This window comes from Lepisma saccharinum, chromosome 11, assembly GCF_977018435.1.
Source record: "Lepisma saccharinum chromosome 11, izLepSacc3.1, whole genome shotgun sequence".
NCBI lineage: Eukaryota > Metazoa > Arthropoda > Insecta > Zygentoma > Lepismatidae > Lepisma > Lepisma saccharinum.
This window is the reverse complement of record NC_139239.1, coordinates 21,217,655-21,235,346: the sequence shown is the minus strand read 5'-3', so window position 1 is coordinate 21,235,346 and position 17,692 is coordinate 21,217,655. Positions and strand designations below refer to the sequence as shown.

The window sequence follows — 17,692 nt, the reverse complement described above, 5'->3', positions numbered from 1 at the left end:
TATTAGCTAGTAATGGAAACCAAGCACAAACTGTATTTTTGAAAGACAGAATATGCATGACATTATTCTTTTTGCACATATGACACGTACAACTTTCATCTACAGCATATTTTTTACACATATGCAACATGGAGCGACATAAAATAAGAAAATACATATGCAACATGTTAACTCTAAATTGTGTACGTATTCAAAGTTTCTTTATATATATATATATATATATATATATATATATATATATATATATTATTTAAATACATTACATGATCAATTCATCCGCCAAATTGTCTCTCAAATGTGCGACAACAATCTGAAGTATATATCTGGCCTTACTTCTCTCTCAGGTAATTTAGAATGTATTACAGAAAATAATCATATTGGGATCAAAGCAAGCAGGAAAATCTTTAGATCCAAATATTTGCAAACTGAAAACAATATTGATTTAATTTCACTGGGCGCCATAGGAATCTCTTTAACATTTATTTTTTTCATTTAGATTGTTTTGGCCCAGGGTTGACTCCCACTGACCCCTAGCTGCGGTTCTGCACTACGGACTAGAAGAATAGTAGATATTATGTTTGCGAGCGAAGCGAGCAAGAAAATTTTACGAAATGTACTTTTATTTGTATAAAATTTGAAATCGGGGATGCAATTGCCACTCTGTGCCCCCTGTAAGTGCCCTTAGCCGTCTGGAAGAAAAATGCAAGAAACACTTGAAAACTAATTCCATCTTGAGTATCCATTTGTCCTGTTATTCTTAGATTCTGCTAGTCATGTTTCTTTACTTCAATGCTTGCCCCCCTAGATTGGATTGGGGGGAACGACAATGCCCCTGCCCCCTTGTGGTTGCAGCACTGTTTGTGAGTGTCTCTTCATCAATTTCACGTCATCACTCATCTCCACGATTAGCTGGATGTGGCAGAAAAGCAATGCTAAGTAACAAAAATCAAATATCCACTCCCTTTCTCTCGCTATTACCAAAAGATAGACTTGGGAAACAAAAAATTATGAAATTATGCAGTTCAAACTTCATAGCAACACATTCGAGAAAAAAACATCCAAATACATTAACACTTTTCATACAAGACTACTCAAAGTGTCGCAACTGTTCTAGATAATGAAAATTGCGAAATCATTTTCCGAAATCTGAATCTGGAAGGGAATCCCCCCAATCCTGATACGACATTATACGGAATCCGACACGCCTTCGTGTTGCTAGAGTAATACAGGATATAATTGTAAAGATTAGTGAGAATTCCAGGTAGGAATGTGTTCTGTATTTTTCACAGGGGGGCAAAGCATGCTCTCAGGGGGGGCAGTTGCCCCCCTTGCCTCCCCTCTAGCTACGGGCCTGCACCTCCTTTCGTCGGGAATAAATCATAGCACTTAACTACATGTTAATTTAATAGGAAACTAATGACTTATTAAAATTTTGCATTTTTTGTCCCTCTACCTAGTTAACTTTCATTTGCAATCGATTTTGCAGATGTGAACAATAACACACACTGCTTCTATGAAGATGGTGTCCGATTCAAAACCGACTGTCCTTTTATTAGCCACATTTCTTGAATGCTAAGTTTTCTTTTCATCAGATTCAAAGGAAAAGAGTAAGTATATAAAATTTCTACAATGTCTAAGTATGCCAGATACATCTAGGTAGGGGGGGTGCAAATTCCGTGTAGGTGGTGCGAAAATCTATTCTCGACCTGGGCGCTGAAATCTCTAGCTACAACTCTGATAAGGGGATATTTCCTTTCGAGAGACCATTAATAGATTTACACATAATACAATAAAAGTATTAAAATTTAATTATCATTTTTTGAAATAATGAAATAATATCTAACACTTATTAAAACATATCTTCTAATTTCTTGACATTTTGAATCAGTCGTTAAAGGAATTAATTTTCTAGTTTATAAATATAGCAAATTAATTTGTATATATATGTTTATAAATATAAATATATATAAATAAATACATTAATTAATGATATTAATTAATTATTTAATAATTGACACATATTTCATGAAATATATATATATATATATATATATATATATATATATATATATATATATATATATATATATATATATACTATAACTAAGGTTTCGGGCTTGCCTCCCCCTAAGAAAATCCTGGGTACGGGTCTGGGGCCCTTTGGTTAGGTTTTTATGGTCATGCACAAACGGTGCGTGCAAAATAATTTGATCAATTTCTAATTAGTTGTTTATGCCAACTAAAAATTCTTTGAAGTCTCTTTTCGAGTTTGATATTGGATTCAGCATATAGGCATTACCAATAAATCTCAGTGACGGATGTCCAGATTTGAAATTATGCAGTAATTTGTCTTGAATAAACAGATATTTCATATATTTTGTAGCTGATAATCAAAATTATCCTTTCAATCCTTCTGCTTCGGTTATTTAAGCTTGCATTTCTACCTCTTGGGTTAATCGCTACAATGAAGATAAATCAGCGATTAATCCAGAATTTTCCATCGCCGATTCACCTTCATTGTAGCGATTAACCCAAGAGGTAGAAATGCAACGTTAAATAACAGAAGTAAAAGTATAGAAAGGAAAATTATTTTAAAATGACCATAAATTGAGATTGAGTTTGATTGATTGAGTTTGTGTTTTAAGTACACTTTGTGCACAGGAAGGCTAATCGGGACTGGATCTACAGTTTAAAGTGGGATCCGAACCACTATGTGCCTCCACCGGGTATCGAATCCGAGACACCTTGATTACAAGGCGACGACGCATAAATTGAGACTTTGCTAAACAAAATATTAGTGTGAGGGCTGAGGGGTGTTCAAAGGCTAATCGGGACTGGACCTACAGTTTAAAGTGGGATCCGAACCACTGTGCCATGTGCCTCCACCGGGTATCGAACCAGTGACCCCTTGATTAGAGGACGACGACGATACCACTACATCATCGTGGAGGCACCAGAGGAAATTTTGAACGAGTGTTAGAGCAGTATTGGGGTCTGTGCAATGGTGGCGATTGAGTTCTAAAACAGGGGGCTAAGGAAAGTTTACTTTCCCTTAGTATATAAGGTTTAGCATAGTGCGGGGTGAAAAGTGGCAAAAAGTGGAGGGCAACTGCCCCCACGATCCCCTCATCGCCGCCACTTGGTCTGTGGATGAATCACCGCGATGAATGCTGCTTTATGATGAGTAGACCTCGGATTTTTATGTAATATCAAATTACAAAATATGTATATAAATATGTAAGAATAATTGATAAAATATGTACCTAAATATGTAGTATCAAATAATATGTAATATTAATAACCATCGGGTATCCAAGTAATTTCAATAATTCTGCTAGATATTTATTTTATTTGAATATATTCAACTTAATTTTAAGGACATAAGCTGTTCAAATTATATAAAATTTGTATCAAATGTATAAACTCAAAACAGCATAGCAACGTGTACATATTTAACAAACCAGATTTGTCAAATATTAATTACTTTTCACATCGCAAATTATTGTATAATATGTAAATATGTAAGAGAGCTCTTTGCAATTTTCGAAACAAATTGTAAAATGAAGCATCTACAGAAAGAACAATCGAATAGCTACATAGCTACTTTTGTACTTTTTGTAGAAGGGAACATATTGTGTAATTCGCTACGTACAAGAAAGTAGCTTTCTCGTCCACCGATGCCAAGTTTTTACGTGCTTTGCCTAAACCTAGAAGCGTAACGATAATATATAATCAGAAGCGGGAGAACCTCCAGCATCTTTCGATAAATAACAATTCCCCCTTTTTTTCTTTTTTCTTTCTTCAGCTTGTCTGTCGACTTGGCAGTCAATTTTAAGTGATCGTAAGCACTAACAATCTCATTGAAAATATGACATAAGATAAGCTACAAATTTTCTACATGTTTCAGAGATCGAAAACATAGGGAAAAGGATCAAGATAGGAAAAAAAATTCCGAAATGTGTTGTTTCATGTAAAGCAAATTAGCAAATATGTAAAATATGTAATACCCTGGCAAATATGTAAAAATATAAAATTTATGCAAAATCATGTCAGTTATATAATTCGTTGACATTTTCCTGTTCAAGGTATGTATCTAGAAAGGAATTAAATATGTAATTCCATACAAATCCGAGATCTAATGATGAGACAAATACAATAATACATCCATGCCTTACCCAGAGTTCGAACTTGGTTTCGCAGAGAAACATATAAAATACTAGTTTTATACTTTCCGGTTACACTGAGTCCACCACCGAGGCAAGCTATTATTTTGCACTGCTTTTACCGATATCTGAAAGCCGGATAAATAAATTAGAACCTTATATATGAAGAGAGACGTATCCAATGTTCGAATTATCTTGATATTGTCTTCCTAACAACGGAAATTAAAATCACAATCGTTTTTCTAAGTGGTAATTTGCCGAGTGGTCAGATGAACGTGCTACGAAGCCATAGGTCCCATATTCGAACGAAACCTGGGACTTGGATAAGGCAGAGGTGCCGTGCCCATCCCCCCCAAGTCCTATGACGCACTCCCCCCCAAGAGGTATATTATTTTCCTAGCCCCCCCCCCTAATGCCGAATTATTTACTCAAATTATTTTGATGAGACAAAATTTGCGGAACAATATAATGCAGACACATTTAAGCACTATAAAACGCACAAAACTGCTCAAGCTCACTGACATTGTTAGTGTACTGAACCTTATTCTTAATAGTTTGTCTGCTTGACTAACCTTGTATTGTTACGAACAGCCCCCCCTTTACAAACCGATTCTAAAGGCATAAGAGGTGATGTTTCATTTCAAACCCATCGTCGCAATCACCCACAGGTAGGTAGAAAAACTGTACATAATAACCATAACTAAAAATCAATAACAAGTCAATCAAAGAAACGATCCCTCCATTTTTGTGTCAAGATATATGGTATAAAATTTTGTCCCCCAAATAAATTCCTATGACGCAGGCGCGTCACAAACATCCCCTGTGGGCACCCCTGGGGTAAGGCATTGTGTTTATCCCATCATCCATTTCATCAATTCATTATTCACCGTTGCGATTGATTCACGAAGTAGCAATACGAAGTAAAATAACCGAAAAATGTCTCCCAATCGCGTAGTTCTAACACTGTCACATTGCAGTTGAGAATTCTGTCTGGTTCGATCCCTGCTGGAGACACAATGCATAGTGGTTCCATTTTAAATTTAAATTGTAGGGGTCCAGTCCCGGGTGAACTATCTGAGTGTAAAGTGCACTCAACCTCCCTCCCCCCCCCCCCGAGATCTCTAGAAAGAGTTAATATGATTCGAATAGTGAAATTGTAGCGATATTTTACAACAAAAAATATTGTTTTCTGTGACTTAAGTTACAGCAACTATTATTATTATTATTTGAAGTAGGGTTACATTTAAGCTTACAGTCTATTTCTACATGAATTAACTTGTTGAGTACTATATAGTTGTGCAAAGATATACAGAATATGGAAATTACAATGTATGTAACTTTAAAAAGAACATAAGTAGTAGTAGTAGTAATAGCAGTAATAATGGCCCTTGACTCAAACTATGAATTAGCAGCAACCTTCAAATAAATAAATATCACACAACACAACCCATCACCCTTATATCACGAACGTCAGTTGGGGGCAGAGCCATAAAGAAAATGAGTGCGGATAGAGGGACGTGGGGGTGGTTGAAAAAATTTCTACAGGGGCTGTCACACTTAATATAGACTTAAATATGATACCAAATATTGTTGTTATTGAGGGGCATAGGGATCAGACCTGGTGTGACCAGGGGGCATTTGTCCCCCCCCTTCCCCCCCCATCCACTCTGGCTCGATGGCCGATTTCGTTGGACGTTCTACTCACGACCTCGTCACCATAGGTTCCAAGTTCAATGTTTCTTTGTCAGTGTTCCTGATCAGTTTCATCACAGACAAAGAACATATGATCTTTGTCTGTGGTTTCATCTAATGATTTGTCCCCGTCATCGTTATTAGTCAAAATTGGCAGAAAAGTGAAGCTAAATAAGAAAGTACAAGAAAGCCATGCTCCAAGTTGCCTAAATAATAGCTAGCCATTGTAGACGTACAACAATGTAGTGTAGACATTTGTTGCCACAGATACGTCTGACAGGAAGATCGACAACTTTTGACCACCAGGATTCTAAATTTACCGAAAAAATGCCACAAGATGAGAAAGACAAACCCAAAACAGCTGCAGCAAGAGATGCAGGTAAGGACAATATAAGAACAGAATGAATTATTTTGCAATAATCATAATAATAAATAGGTGCGACATGGATGTTCGCAGAATTCTCCCCCAGGGAGAGGCAAGAATCCTTCCCGTGTTGACCCCCGAACACAGCTTGAATTTGAAACTATGGCTTTATTGCGAATGCGACTAACTTTTACCAGTCTTTCTTGTAATTATCAGCTACTTTTCCTTAACAGTCTCTGGATAATAATAATATCCCTCGTTATTCGCATATATCGGAATATTTTAGTCAATGGCAAAGTTTTTATTTCATATACACAGATGTACTAAAAGTGAGATAGGAGTTGGGCGCAATGTACGATCCACAACAGAAAATAGAATCATTGTTTCGTCTTCCACAAGACTGTTCAATATTTACTGCAGAATCTTATGCAATTTATCAAGCTTTATTGTATATCGAAAAATTAAATTCGACGAAGTTCTTAATATTGACTGACTCGTAGAGTGTATTACAGGCAGCGGCGGCGTCAGGATTAATCATCTAGGGGTGCTGAGGTGGTGCGGAAAGAAATTTAGGGGGTGCGATGCTGAAAGTAAGGAAAACGTAAAAAATACGCATGCAACCTTTCAAAACTGGGGGAGCAAGGTGCGAAAACTGGAAGGGAGAGGGGCAAGGACAGTTTGCTTTTCCTTGGTAGAAAACGTTTAGCATAGTGCGGGGGCAAAAATAGCAAAAAACGGGGTTCAACTGCACCCTAATCGCCGCCACTGATTAACATAAATTACTGACAAATGAAATTATTTGTGTGAAATATATAACTTTTGATTGACATTCATTTTCAGGGAGGATGTCGCCCCCCCTTGCCCTCCCCCTGGACGTCCATGATGATGTGCATTAAGTCTTATACTCCAAGAAGTGGTCATATAGTGTAAACATTCAGATACACGTTGCAGTCTTATTGAACTATGTACTGAAATACAAAATGAAATTATCCTTGCCTTTAAAACATATTTTTTAATTTTTTTAATTTTTCAATGTAACCAGTGGAGGTTGCCCACTTCAGGACAAACCGCGAAGTCCACAGCAACTTCGCCTTTCGTTAAAATCCCTTCTGCCGCACCATGACCAACAACGACCTGTAAAATTTCTTCCTGAACATTGGGCCTCTTCCTAACATTTTTTGAAAAAGCCTGAAATCGTACGTTTACTAGACATGTTACGTGGAACAAATACATAGAACGTATTAACAAGAAAACTGCCCTTCTTGTTACGACTCACATTAAATAATTTCCCGAGTACGGCCTTATGATACCTTGAAAGCAGCTGATATTTTTGCTCAAGTGTGAGGAAGAACAAGCAGGTGGAAAATAAACCATTTATCAACAATGTCAAAGAGAAAAAAAACAACATAACTCACATTAAGCTATAGGCAATTATCGAAAACCACAAACATACCACTTGAAGAAACAAAAGAAGAAAAATCCATGACAACAATGCTGACGAAAGAAAAAAGGGTCGCTGATCTTTACAGAGGCTGCCACCAGTACAGGAAAGTATATACTCGTACATCGGCATCTCTTTCAGTGCTTACTTCAGTACTTAACATTCTGTGCTCAATATGACGACATGACATAATAATGACACTCTAAGGGTTAGTGTTTTCAGTTGGACGTAGGGGGTGCTGAAGGGGAAAGAAAATTAAGGGGTGCGCAACCTCCCCTGGCGCCGCCCCTGATTACAGGCACTTCAATCCTCTTATAAGAATCCTTATAAATTATCCCATTATATTATCAATTGTATTCAGTTAGTTTAATCAATACAAAAAACATCGTACGTATATCTCCTGTGTGTACCTAACAGTAAGGTTATTTTTAATAACCTAAATATTTATATTTCAGGACCTGGTCCAGGACGGTATATGCTACCCTCGACCCTGGGATGTGAGAAAACAGATTTGCGGAAATACAAAAATCCATGCTACAGTTTTGGCCTGAAGACAAGACCTCCAGGTGCCAAAAGTCAGAGTCCAGGGCCACAATACCAAGTCCAGACTCATCCTACAGGTCATATTCCAGGTTCTGGTTACACACCAGGTTTCACCATGGGGGTCAAGTTAGGATCTTCAAGTAAGTAATGAAAACAAATAGGAAAGTCGAATCACCTCTGGCTTGTTGAATTTTATTCCTTCGCCATATTCTTTCGAACAAATCTTCGATTCATACATTTGATTGCCTCCAGCGCGTGAATAGTTCAACCGTTTGCCGATGAATGTCCGAGAAGCTTTCTCCAGCTGGAGGAATCTCTGGGCAGGGTGGATTCCCCTGGCTAGGGTTACCAGATAGCTATAAGGGAAATGTAGGACATAATGCCCCAAAATGTAGGACTTTAAGCCAAAATGAAGGACACAAAACTTTCGCAATAAATAATACATACAGTATTTGTGGAACACGTTAGAAAGTAATCAAAAATTTACACTTTTTAGTTGTTTTCTTTGAAGATTTCTTAATGAATTCTTAAATTTTCATACTAAACAATACACCTCTTACTATATGTTTTAACTGGTAATTCTCAGAGACAGTGTGCAAATTTTACGGGGAGGTGCCGGGGATTCCCCACCCCCTCCACACACAGAATTTTGTCCATGTCAAAAGAAAATTAGTTTTATCCAGGAATGTTTTTATCGCCCCTCAAACAAAATGTAATTGAAAGCATATAGTAACGTAGCTAGGTTGATCATTTCGGGGGGGGGGGGGGCAAAACTTAAGATTATTTTTCTATCAAACCATTAAAAACTAACAAATATTAATTTACCATATAGGCCTACATAAGTATATGTACAGTATATATGTGTGTGTGTGTGTGTGTGTGTGTGTGTGTGTAAAATCTTATTGGAAGAGAACATTATTTTCTCCTGTAGCCCCCAAAAATTTACGGATATAGACTCGCGAAATCCACGGCCATTATTCGGGAATCTAAATGCAGAATGAACTTATTAACTTAATGGCATCTAGACAGTCTTTAAAAATCCATGTATTTTCTCTTATGTCAGATTTTTGAGACACCAAGAACAATGTCATTAGTCCTTACTCCTTACATTTGTAAATTTGCTGGAAGAAAATTGAGAAGTAGAGAAAACCCTCTTCCGTCAGTTTAGATATAAAAAGGTGCTGGAATCAGGTGCACAAGTATGACAACGGTGCGAAAATGAAATGTTTGTGTAATACGTTCAAGATAGGCATCCCATGTATATTGTTTATAACAGAATCGAATCCGCCGGCCTTTAGTGCAAGGCGACACCCTTAACCACTATTCTATGGGACATGCACGAGTCTTTTGTGGCGTCGTACTGTACACATTGGAGAATGATGACTATATATATATATATATATATGAAATTTTATGCACACATCTAATTTCTTAAAAGTAATCTTCTTTGCGCGTGCAAAACTGAATATATGATGGCAATAGAAACAACAAAATTCCCGGGCGCTCAAATTATTGCGCTCTAGTCTTTCAAGGTTCGATCTCTGGTAGGAACTCCAGAATTTCTGTGATGGCCTAACATCGTGAGGACAATTGAGAAGCTACTTGAAATCAGTATGTAGGCGAATTCCACTCTCAAAACTAGATGGGACTCGATGTGATGACCACGCGTCACGGAATGGAAAAACACTTCGGAGGCTTTGTCCTTCAAACTTAATTTTACTGATTAACTGTAGTTTTCTTTAGAGGACCTAAACATGGCTTTTTTGCACAGTACAATGTTGTTTTCTTTCACCCTACTTTTATAGTTTTTCATTCAAAGGATTCCACTCCCGAAGCATCATTCAATCTCATCGTCGCATTTAACCCAAGAGGTAGAAAAGCGGCGTAAAATAACGAAATAGAAATTATTGATTGACTTGGTTCATTTTACTTCATTTTTCTGACACTTTTTGGCTAATCGTGAAGATGAGAATGAGTTAAGATTAAATTGATGAAAGGACCATCACAAAGAAGACACCTTCTCAGGCCGGAATTCGAAAACGGGACATTCTGCTTCTTAGCGTAACCTGCTAACCAGTTTGCCACGGAGTTGTCGGCCCAAATAGAAATGAGATATAACAGCACACATTCATTATCTAGCTTACGTGTAGTTAATATCGCCAAGATTTGCATAAAAACAAGAAACACACGAATGTCCTGTTATTTAATGCAAAATTTGCATAATTATTTTTTCTTTGTTACTCTTTTTTTTTAACATATTTTAAAACCAGACAACAATTCTGGAAGACATAAATCTCTGGACCTCGTTCCGAGTTTATTTGGATTTAACAGAACCGAAAATCAGGAGTTCGAAATGAAAAAATTGCGAACAAAGATACGTATATTCATTTTAATGCAGGTTGAGATTAAAGGGGTGAGGAGGATCTTGAGTCACCCCAACCCAGTCATCTCCCACCCACTGGATATAGAAACCACATTATTGAATATATCATTCTTAATAGAGTTCCAGTTAAGTTCATTCTGTTTTTAAAGTCCCATAGTTACGCATATAAATATCTTTAAACAATTTATGGCAGATGTGTACCACATCTAATGCCTTTTTGAAGCCATGTATTTGGTATTTTCTCAGACATCTATAGGGCGTGGTATTAAAAAAAAAACTGAGTTGAGATGGTTCCCGATCAACTCGTAGGAAGCCAAACTTTGAAATATTTGTGAAAAATTTCACCAAAGCATTTATTTGTTATGTAATTAGCTGCAAATTGCACCCTGTTTAAATGTCTAGGGAAAAAATTCATTTCACCTATGAATGATATAGCGATGCGATGAGTCGAGAATTGTCAGAGCCTCATCTCGTCTCCTGTGTGGTGAGATTCTTCTCGTTCTTGTTTGTGCTTATTTTTGTTTCGGTTTCCACTCTGAAGTTATTAAAACTTATTATAGATTCACTTCATGCTCAGATAGGCTATTCGAGGCTCTATTTTCAAAGAAAGTCTTAATATATAGGTTTAAGTAACGTTTTCGGAATACCCTCTTACAAAGTTATGAAAAATGTGGGTGAGGTACAGGAATACATTGTACCCCCCCCCCCCCCAAGTTGGTCTGTCGTGTTTCGTCTCGTTCGTGTAAGTATTTCGCATCAGAAAATTCCATTTTAAATATTCAAGAGAAAATGGGACTCTTCTCATCTTATCTTCGAATCGACTCGGCCACTTCTGTAGAAAAGTGTACCCCTTTACGCAAAGCAGCATTCGTCTGCAGCGTGATTTTCTCATGGCAAATCTGATTCAATCGTTCCACATCCACACACATTTTAAACAATTTTCATCTCCTTAGAGAGGTTTCCAAGAACATAGGTCAATGAACTAACTAGAGTGCGCGTAAAATCTCCTGCATATGGCGATAGCCAATAGCAGCGCACTGCAGTGGTGCCATATCTTACACGGAAAAGAGACAGCGTGTTTGAGCGAAACGCCTCGTCACGGAGAGCACGGAACTAGACAACGCCGCACGTCTTTGATTCGTTGGTGCTGTTCAATCATTCAAGGCCATATGCAGGAGATTTGACGCGCACTCTAGTAGCAAGCACAATGTAGTAGAATAAGTTTACAATGGTTTGAATTTCTGTGGTAAGCAAGATAACGCTTGTAAGTTATAGGGTAAACCGACATAATATCGGATACATTTTGAAATCACCATAATTAACCCACTAAAATTTAACAGAAATGCATAATTTTTGGTAATATGAACTATTGGTACCTTACCTTTTGCCTTGTGATGTGTTTATCTCCCTTATTCTTAAATTATTTTAGCTGTACAGTACAACATATAAAACCATGCAAATTTGAGGAATTGAAAAAAGCCGTCCTAATATCGGATAGGAATTTAACATTATATAATATATATATTAACATTATATTTGAAATAAAATTACATGTCATGATAGAAGCAACCTATTATTTATTTTCAAACTAGTGTCAGATTCTTTGGAGTCAGATTGCTCTTGACATGTTTTGTGCCGCAATTTGGGATTGGGGATGTCAATTGGACCAATTTGATATCCGATATTTGGCAGTCCTCCCTATCCGATATTAGGCCGAACGCGACCTTAATATCAAACAAAGACATGTACCGGAATTGGACCAGCATATCAACATACTCTATTATTCTATCTCTCTATGAAATATAAGTAAGCTTTAGTTTTTCCTTACCTTCAATGTGAAAACCTATGATGATGAAATGCTTCCAAAAAATCAGAAACTGAAAATTTCTGTTTTCGTCGATCGTGCACGCGCAGTGTGCTCAACAGCGTCTCCACTCACAATCAAGGTTATTAGAAGCTCACAATGAAGTATTGGCGGCAATCGTCGAACATAGTTCAGTCACAGTGGATTGTTGTAGATGGCAGCATCACGAGCCGAGAAATGATGGTATCCGATATTGGGCGGGTATCCGATATACACTTTTTTGATTGGGCGAATTGAAAATATGTTCTTTTAACAGTAGCACCTTGTGTCTGCTGTCAAATTAGCAGAGGTGGGGGGGAGGAGGTACGGTAAAATATTCGTGCCCGTCAAACGTATTTCTTCAATTTTACAGGAGAAAGTACTTACCGAAATGAGTCTCTGTATACTTTACGAAGGTCTCGGAAGTGTTTTTCCCCCTAGCTTAATTTATTTTGCCGAATGTATTTTTCAACATGAATGCAGGGACGTAGCTAGGTTTATCAGTTTGGGAGGGGCCCAAACGTAAGATTTTTTTCTATCGAACTATTATAAATTAACAAACTAATTTATACATCATATAGACGTTTACTATATATATATATATACAGTCTTGGAGAGGAGCAAGGACTTCCTCGGTGGCGCATGGTATCATCGTCGCCTTGTAATCAAGGGGTTCCGGGTTCGATACCCGGAGGGTGCTCATAGTGGTTCGGATCCCACTTTACATTGTAGGACCAGTCCCGATTAGTCTTACTGTGTATAAAGTGGACTTAAAACACCAACTCAATCAATCAATATATTGGAAAGAAACAGCATTTTCTTCTGTAGCCCCTAACAGTCTACGGATATAGACTCACGAAATCCACAGCCATTATTCGGGAAACTAAATGCAGAATTAACTCATTAACTTAATGGCTGATACACCAAGAACAATGTCATTAGTCTTTAGATTTGTAAATTTGCTCAAAGAAAAAGTAGATAAAACCCTTTTCCGTGGTTTTAGATATAAAGTGCTGGAACCCGGTTTACAAGTATTGACAACAGTGCAAATATGAAATGTGTGCGTAATGAGTTTCAAGCTAGGTATCTCATGTATACAGTTTATACCGGAATCGAATCCGGTATCTCTTATTTCAAGACGACCGCGTTAAGCACTATTCTATAGGGCGGGCCCAAGTCTTCTATGGCATCTGACTGTTCACTTGGAGAATGATGACGATAAGAAATTATATGCACACGTCTAATTTCATAAAATTAATCTTATTTGTGTGTGGAAAACTGAATATATGATGGCACTGGAAAACACAAAGTTCTCACATGCTCAAATGATTACGCTCTCCTCTTTGATTCGGCAGGTTCAACAAGAGGTCCCGGGTTCGATTCCCGATGGAGGCACATAGTGATTCGGATCCCACTTTAAACTGTAGGTCCAGTCCCGATTATCCTTACGGTGCATAAAGTGGACTTAAAACACGAACTCGATAGGTTTTCTTCCTAAGAATTCCACTGAGTATAACAAGCTACGAAACCAGAGGTCCAAGGTTCGTACCTTGGATATGGTTGTATCATATCTGCCCCATCGCCATTCCTTCGGCTCATCATTCATCCTCATCGTCGCATTTAATCCAAGAGGTAGAAAAGCGACGTAAAATAGAAATATATAAATGATTGATTTGGTTTATTTTACTTCGCTTTTCTGACACTTTTTGGCTAATCGTGAAGATGATCACAAGGAGTGATTTGAAATTGATGAGAGGACCATCATGAAGAACACACACGGCCAGTCCGGGATTCGAACCCAGGACCCCTGTCATCATAGTGCACCTTGTTAACCACTGCACAACAAATAGAAATAGAAAATGTTTGATAAGTAATTTGTTTCGCTATAAGTCATGATTATATTATATAAGTATTATTCGATGTATGAGTAGGGATTAATTATAGCTATTTGTATGTGTAGCCAACCTAGCCACGTAAGCAGCATCAGCTTCTACATATGCAGGTGGAGACTAAATGACGAAAAATCACAAAGTCAGAAGGATATACAAATTTTGATTCATAATACTTATAGAGCACGCACACGGATGTAAAAAAATGCTACATACCTAGTTTTCCTCCTTAATTGAAACGTGGTTTATTCTTCATTATACATGAGATCAACTACCCTGGGAGTCGAACTCAGGATCTGGTGTTGTAGTCAGACACTCTTTTAGAACGTCAATAAGTTGGACATTTGTTCAATCAGTCGATCCTCATCCATTTTTTCCAGAGGTAGACAATCTGGCAGCTTCACATTCGACACTTCACTCGCGATGTACGAAAACGAGATCACAAACACTTCGTGATTCTATCTTCTCGCGTTTACAGAAGTTAACCACCGCTTGGACCACAAATCCTACTTCAAACCAAGCTTCCAAACTATCTGACAGCCCACCAAATCAACAGATGAACCGACGTCTTCGATGTTTCTCCGAATTTTCAGAAAGTGACCTTTCCCTCCTTTGCAGGGCAAGTCATTAGCAGGAGGGTTGAGTGCATGTGAGAAGAACCGCTATGTCATTCATTCCCGCGCCGAAAAATGGACAAGCAATAGAATTCTGTTCTTGGAATTTGAAACGCATGGGGATATCTTTTCTGAACCATAAAATAATTAACCCAGAAAGTTCTAGCCACCCGCTGCTAAATCTTCTAGTTTGTGTCGTCCTTTCGGCGCCCATGGTGCCAGTGCAGGGCCAGATGCAGAGAAAGTACGGGTTTTGGGGTATTCTGGATCTGGTGTGCAGCAGGGAAGAAAAGTGTATTTTCAATAGGTCTCAGACTTCCCTGACCGGGCCGGACCATAAAACCATTAGAGAAAGAAATGCCTTACTTGGGTTCGTGCTACTGAAAATTGAAGAAGTGTTTAAAAATGCAAGCAAAATTTACTGAAGAATTATTTTGCAATATTTGTCATCAAACAAAGTAAAATTTCCAGCAAATACAGAACAGTTTCCCGGGGCCACTTGGACGTTTGCCGGGGCCAGTGTCCCCCGTGCCCCTCCTAACGACGTCCCTGCATGAATGTCTCTCCGATGCACGAAAGCTGTTTACTTGATGTCCTACTACGTGAACCAAATGTTGCGTGCGTTTGATGATGTAACAAGTGGTCAGTGTTTCCAACCACGCGGTTTTGCAACTGTGAAATGAATTATCTTGAATTTTTCTCATGTTAAATAACATTTTTAACTAACCTAACATAACCTTGCCGTGCATGGTTCGTGGGGTTTTCGAACCCGGAAAAAAAATACAAAATCAGGTATTTTTCGGTTAAGAAGGTTGGAATCACTGCACAGCCACTGATCATCGACAACGCTAGTCAAGATTTGCCCGCCATATTATATTTAACTCAACCCAAAAACGAACGAACAATAATTACTCGATATGTTGAAAATTGAAATTATTGTCGTGAAAAAACGAAATGCCACCTTCAAGAATCCTTAGCAATGCAGAATACGTAAGTACCAATGTGAAAAAGAAGAAAATAAAGGAATTTCAGACGTTTGGCGGTTACTGAAATTTTAATAGTTGAATTTTACACAAATTAATATTGAGGGATTTTATTTCACTAACACATGCCTTTTGTTTTATATTATGTTTTGAAGGTTGTGTTTTATGTAGCTTTATTGTACTTTCTTGTTTTATTATTAGAAATTCTACACATAGATTAAGGACAGTCGTAAGAATTAATTTATAGTAGGCACAGCAATAATATAAAACTTTTCACACAATATCCATAAATCCGATATGGATGCCGAGCTGAATTTTCAGGGAGGCTCTAGGAAAGTGTGGATGAATCAATGGTCGGAGATTACCCGCTTGTTAAAACCAGCATAAGCAGCTGGTTTGTCCTCAGCAGAAATAGCCATATTTTGTTGTGGTCCCTGATCAGTTTTTGCAGAGAAACTAATAGCAAAAATAGTTAACAATTTCAACTGCATAACCAGTAGAGAAACAAGTAGGTAACTGGTACAGTGGGATCCGTGAGTATTACCGTGCAAATTGTCCATCACCATGTTCGTGCACTTTATTTGACCCAATAAGAGTTTCAAGATTTAAAAGAAAACTCAAAACAAGTTGCTGACAACTTCTGCACCAGCATACATAAAAATCCATCGCTTAAAAACACATAGGATGTGAGAGAAAAATTAATGAAAATAGTCATGGACAATTTGCACGGTAATACTCATGGAACTCACTGTACAACTACATGCTATGATGTTTCAGAAATTGATTTTCATGTATTTTATTGTTGCAGATAATACAAATTATCACTCAAAATATACATTGTCCAAGAATGTAAAGGAATGTCAGTTAATAAAAGTTAAGGCCCATGTTCCGATTGTTTGATTCCGATTTCCATATATGCCTGTTAACACATACGTTGGAGTTTTAGTAGGCCTCCTCCATGGCGCAGTGGTAGCGTCGTTGCCTTGTAATCAAGGGGTCCCGGGTTCGATACCCGGTGGAGGCACAAGTGGTTCGGATCCCACTTTAAACCGTAGGTCCAGTCCCGATTAGCCATACTGTGCATAAAGTGGACTTAAAACACCAACTCAACAACAACACATTTGGAGTTTTAGTGATTACTAGAGCCCGGAAGTTCAGCCATTTATTTTCGTTAAAATAGGCAGGCAAAAAGGCATTTATTTATTTATTTATTTATTTGAGAAAATTTCAGATACAGCACAGGTGGCCATTTTACACTGAAATTGTCAACAATGAGAAAGCAATAATTATAATAAGCATAAAAATAAAAAAAAAAAATAAAATAAATAAATAAAAATAAATAAGAAATAATTAAAAGTAACAAAACAACATAAAAGTGAATAGCAAATGAACAAAAAATAAGAGATGGCACTATGTGATATTAATTACAAGTATTTCTTCTGATAGAAGACCGAAAGGCAAACTCGGAGGAAAATATATCAATACTTGAGGGGAGATCATTGTATTGTGCTGCAAGTCTATAAAAGAGAGATCTTTTTTGAATTTCTAGTCTAGGTTTTTTAGTATAAAATAACCTTGTATTGCGAGTTGTGCGCATAGGTAGTCTAAAGTGGAATTCCTCAAGGAGTGTGTTGCAGCGGATTTTGCCATTCACAATTTTGTATAAGTAACTGAAATCATTCTGCAAACGTCGCTGATAAGCAGTTTGTAAGTTTAGAAAAGACAAGAGATGCGGAGATGAAAAATTGCGTAATGAGGGGACCCTGTGACGGACTAT

General features: G+C 37.5%; 1 protein-coding gene across 1 annotated transcript in view; it reads left to right on the top strand.

Annotated features, from left to right (window-relative positions):
- Positions 1-6,125: 6,125 nt before the first annotated feature.
- LOC145995169 (ciliary microtubule associated protein 1A-like) overlaps positions 6,126-17,692 on the top strand; it is a 17,519-nt gene continuing 5,952 nt past the window's right edge. Inside the window, exons 1-2 of the mRNA XM_083131720.1 lie at positions 6,126-6,234; positions 8,116-8,343. Coding sequence (XP_082987846.1) covers positions 6,183-6,234; positions 8,116-8,343 — 280 coding nt within the window. The 5' untranslated portion in view covers positions 6,126-6,182. The remainder of the gene's footprint in view (positions 6,235-8,115; positions 8,344-17,692) is intronic.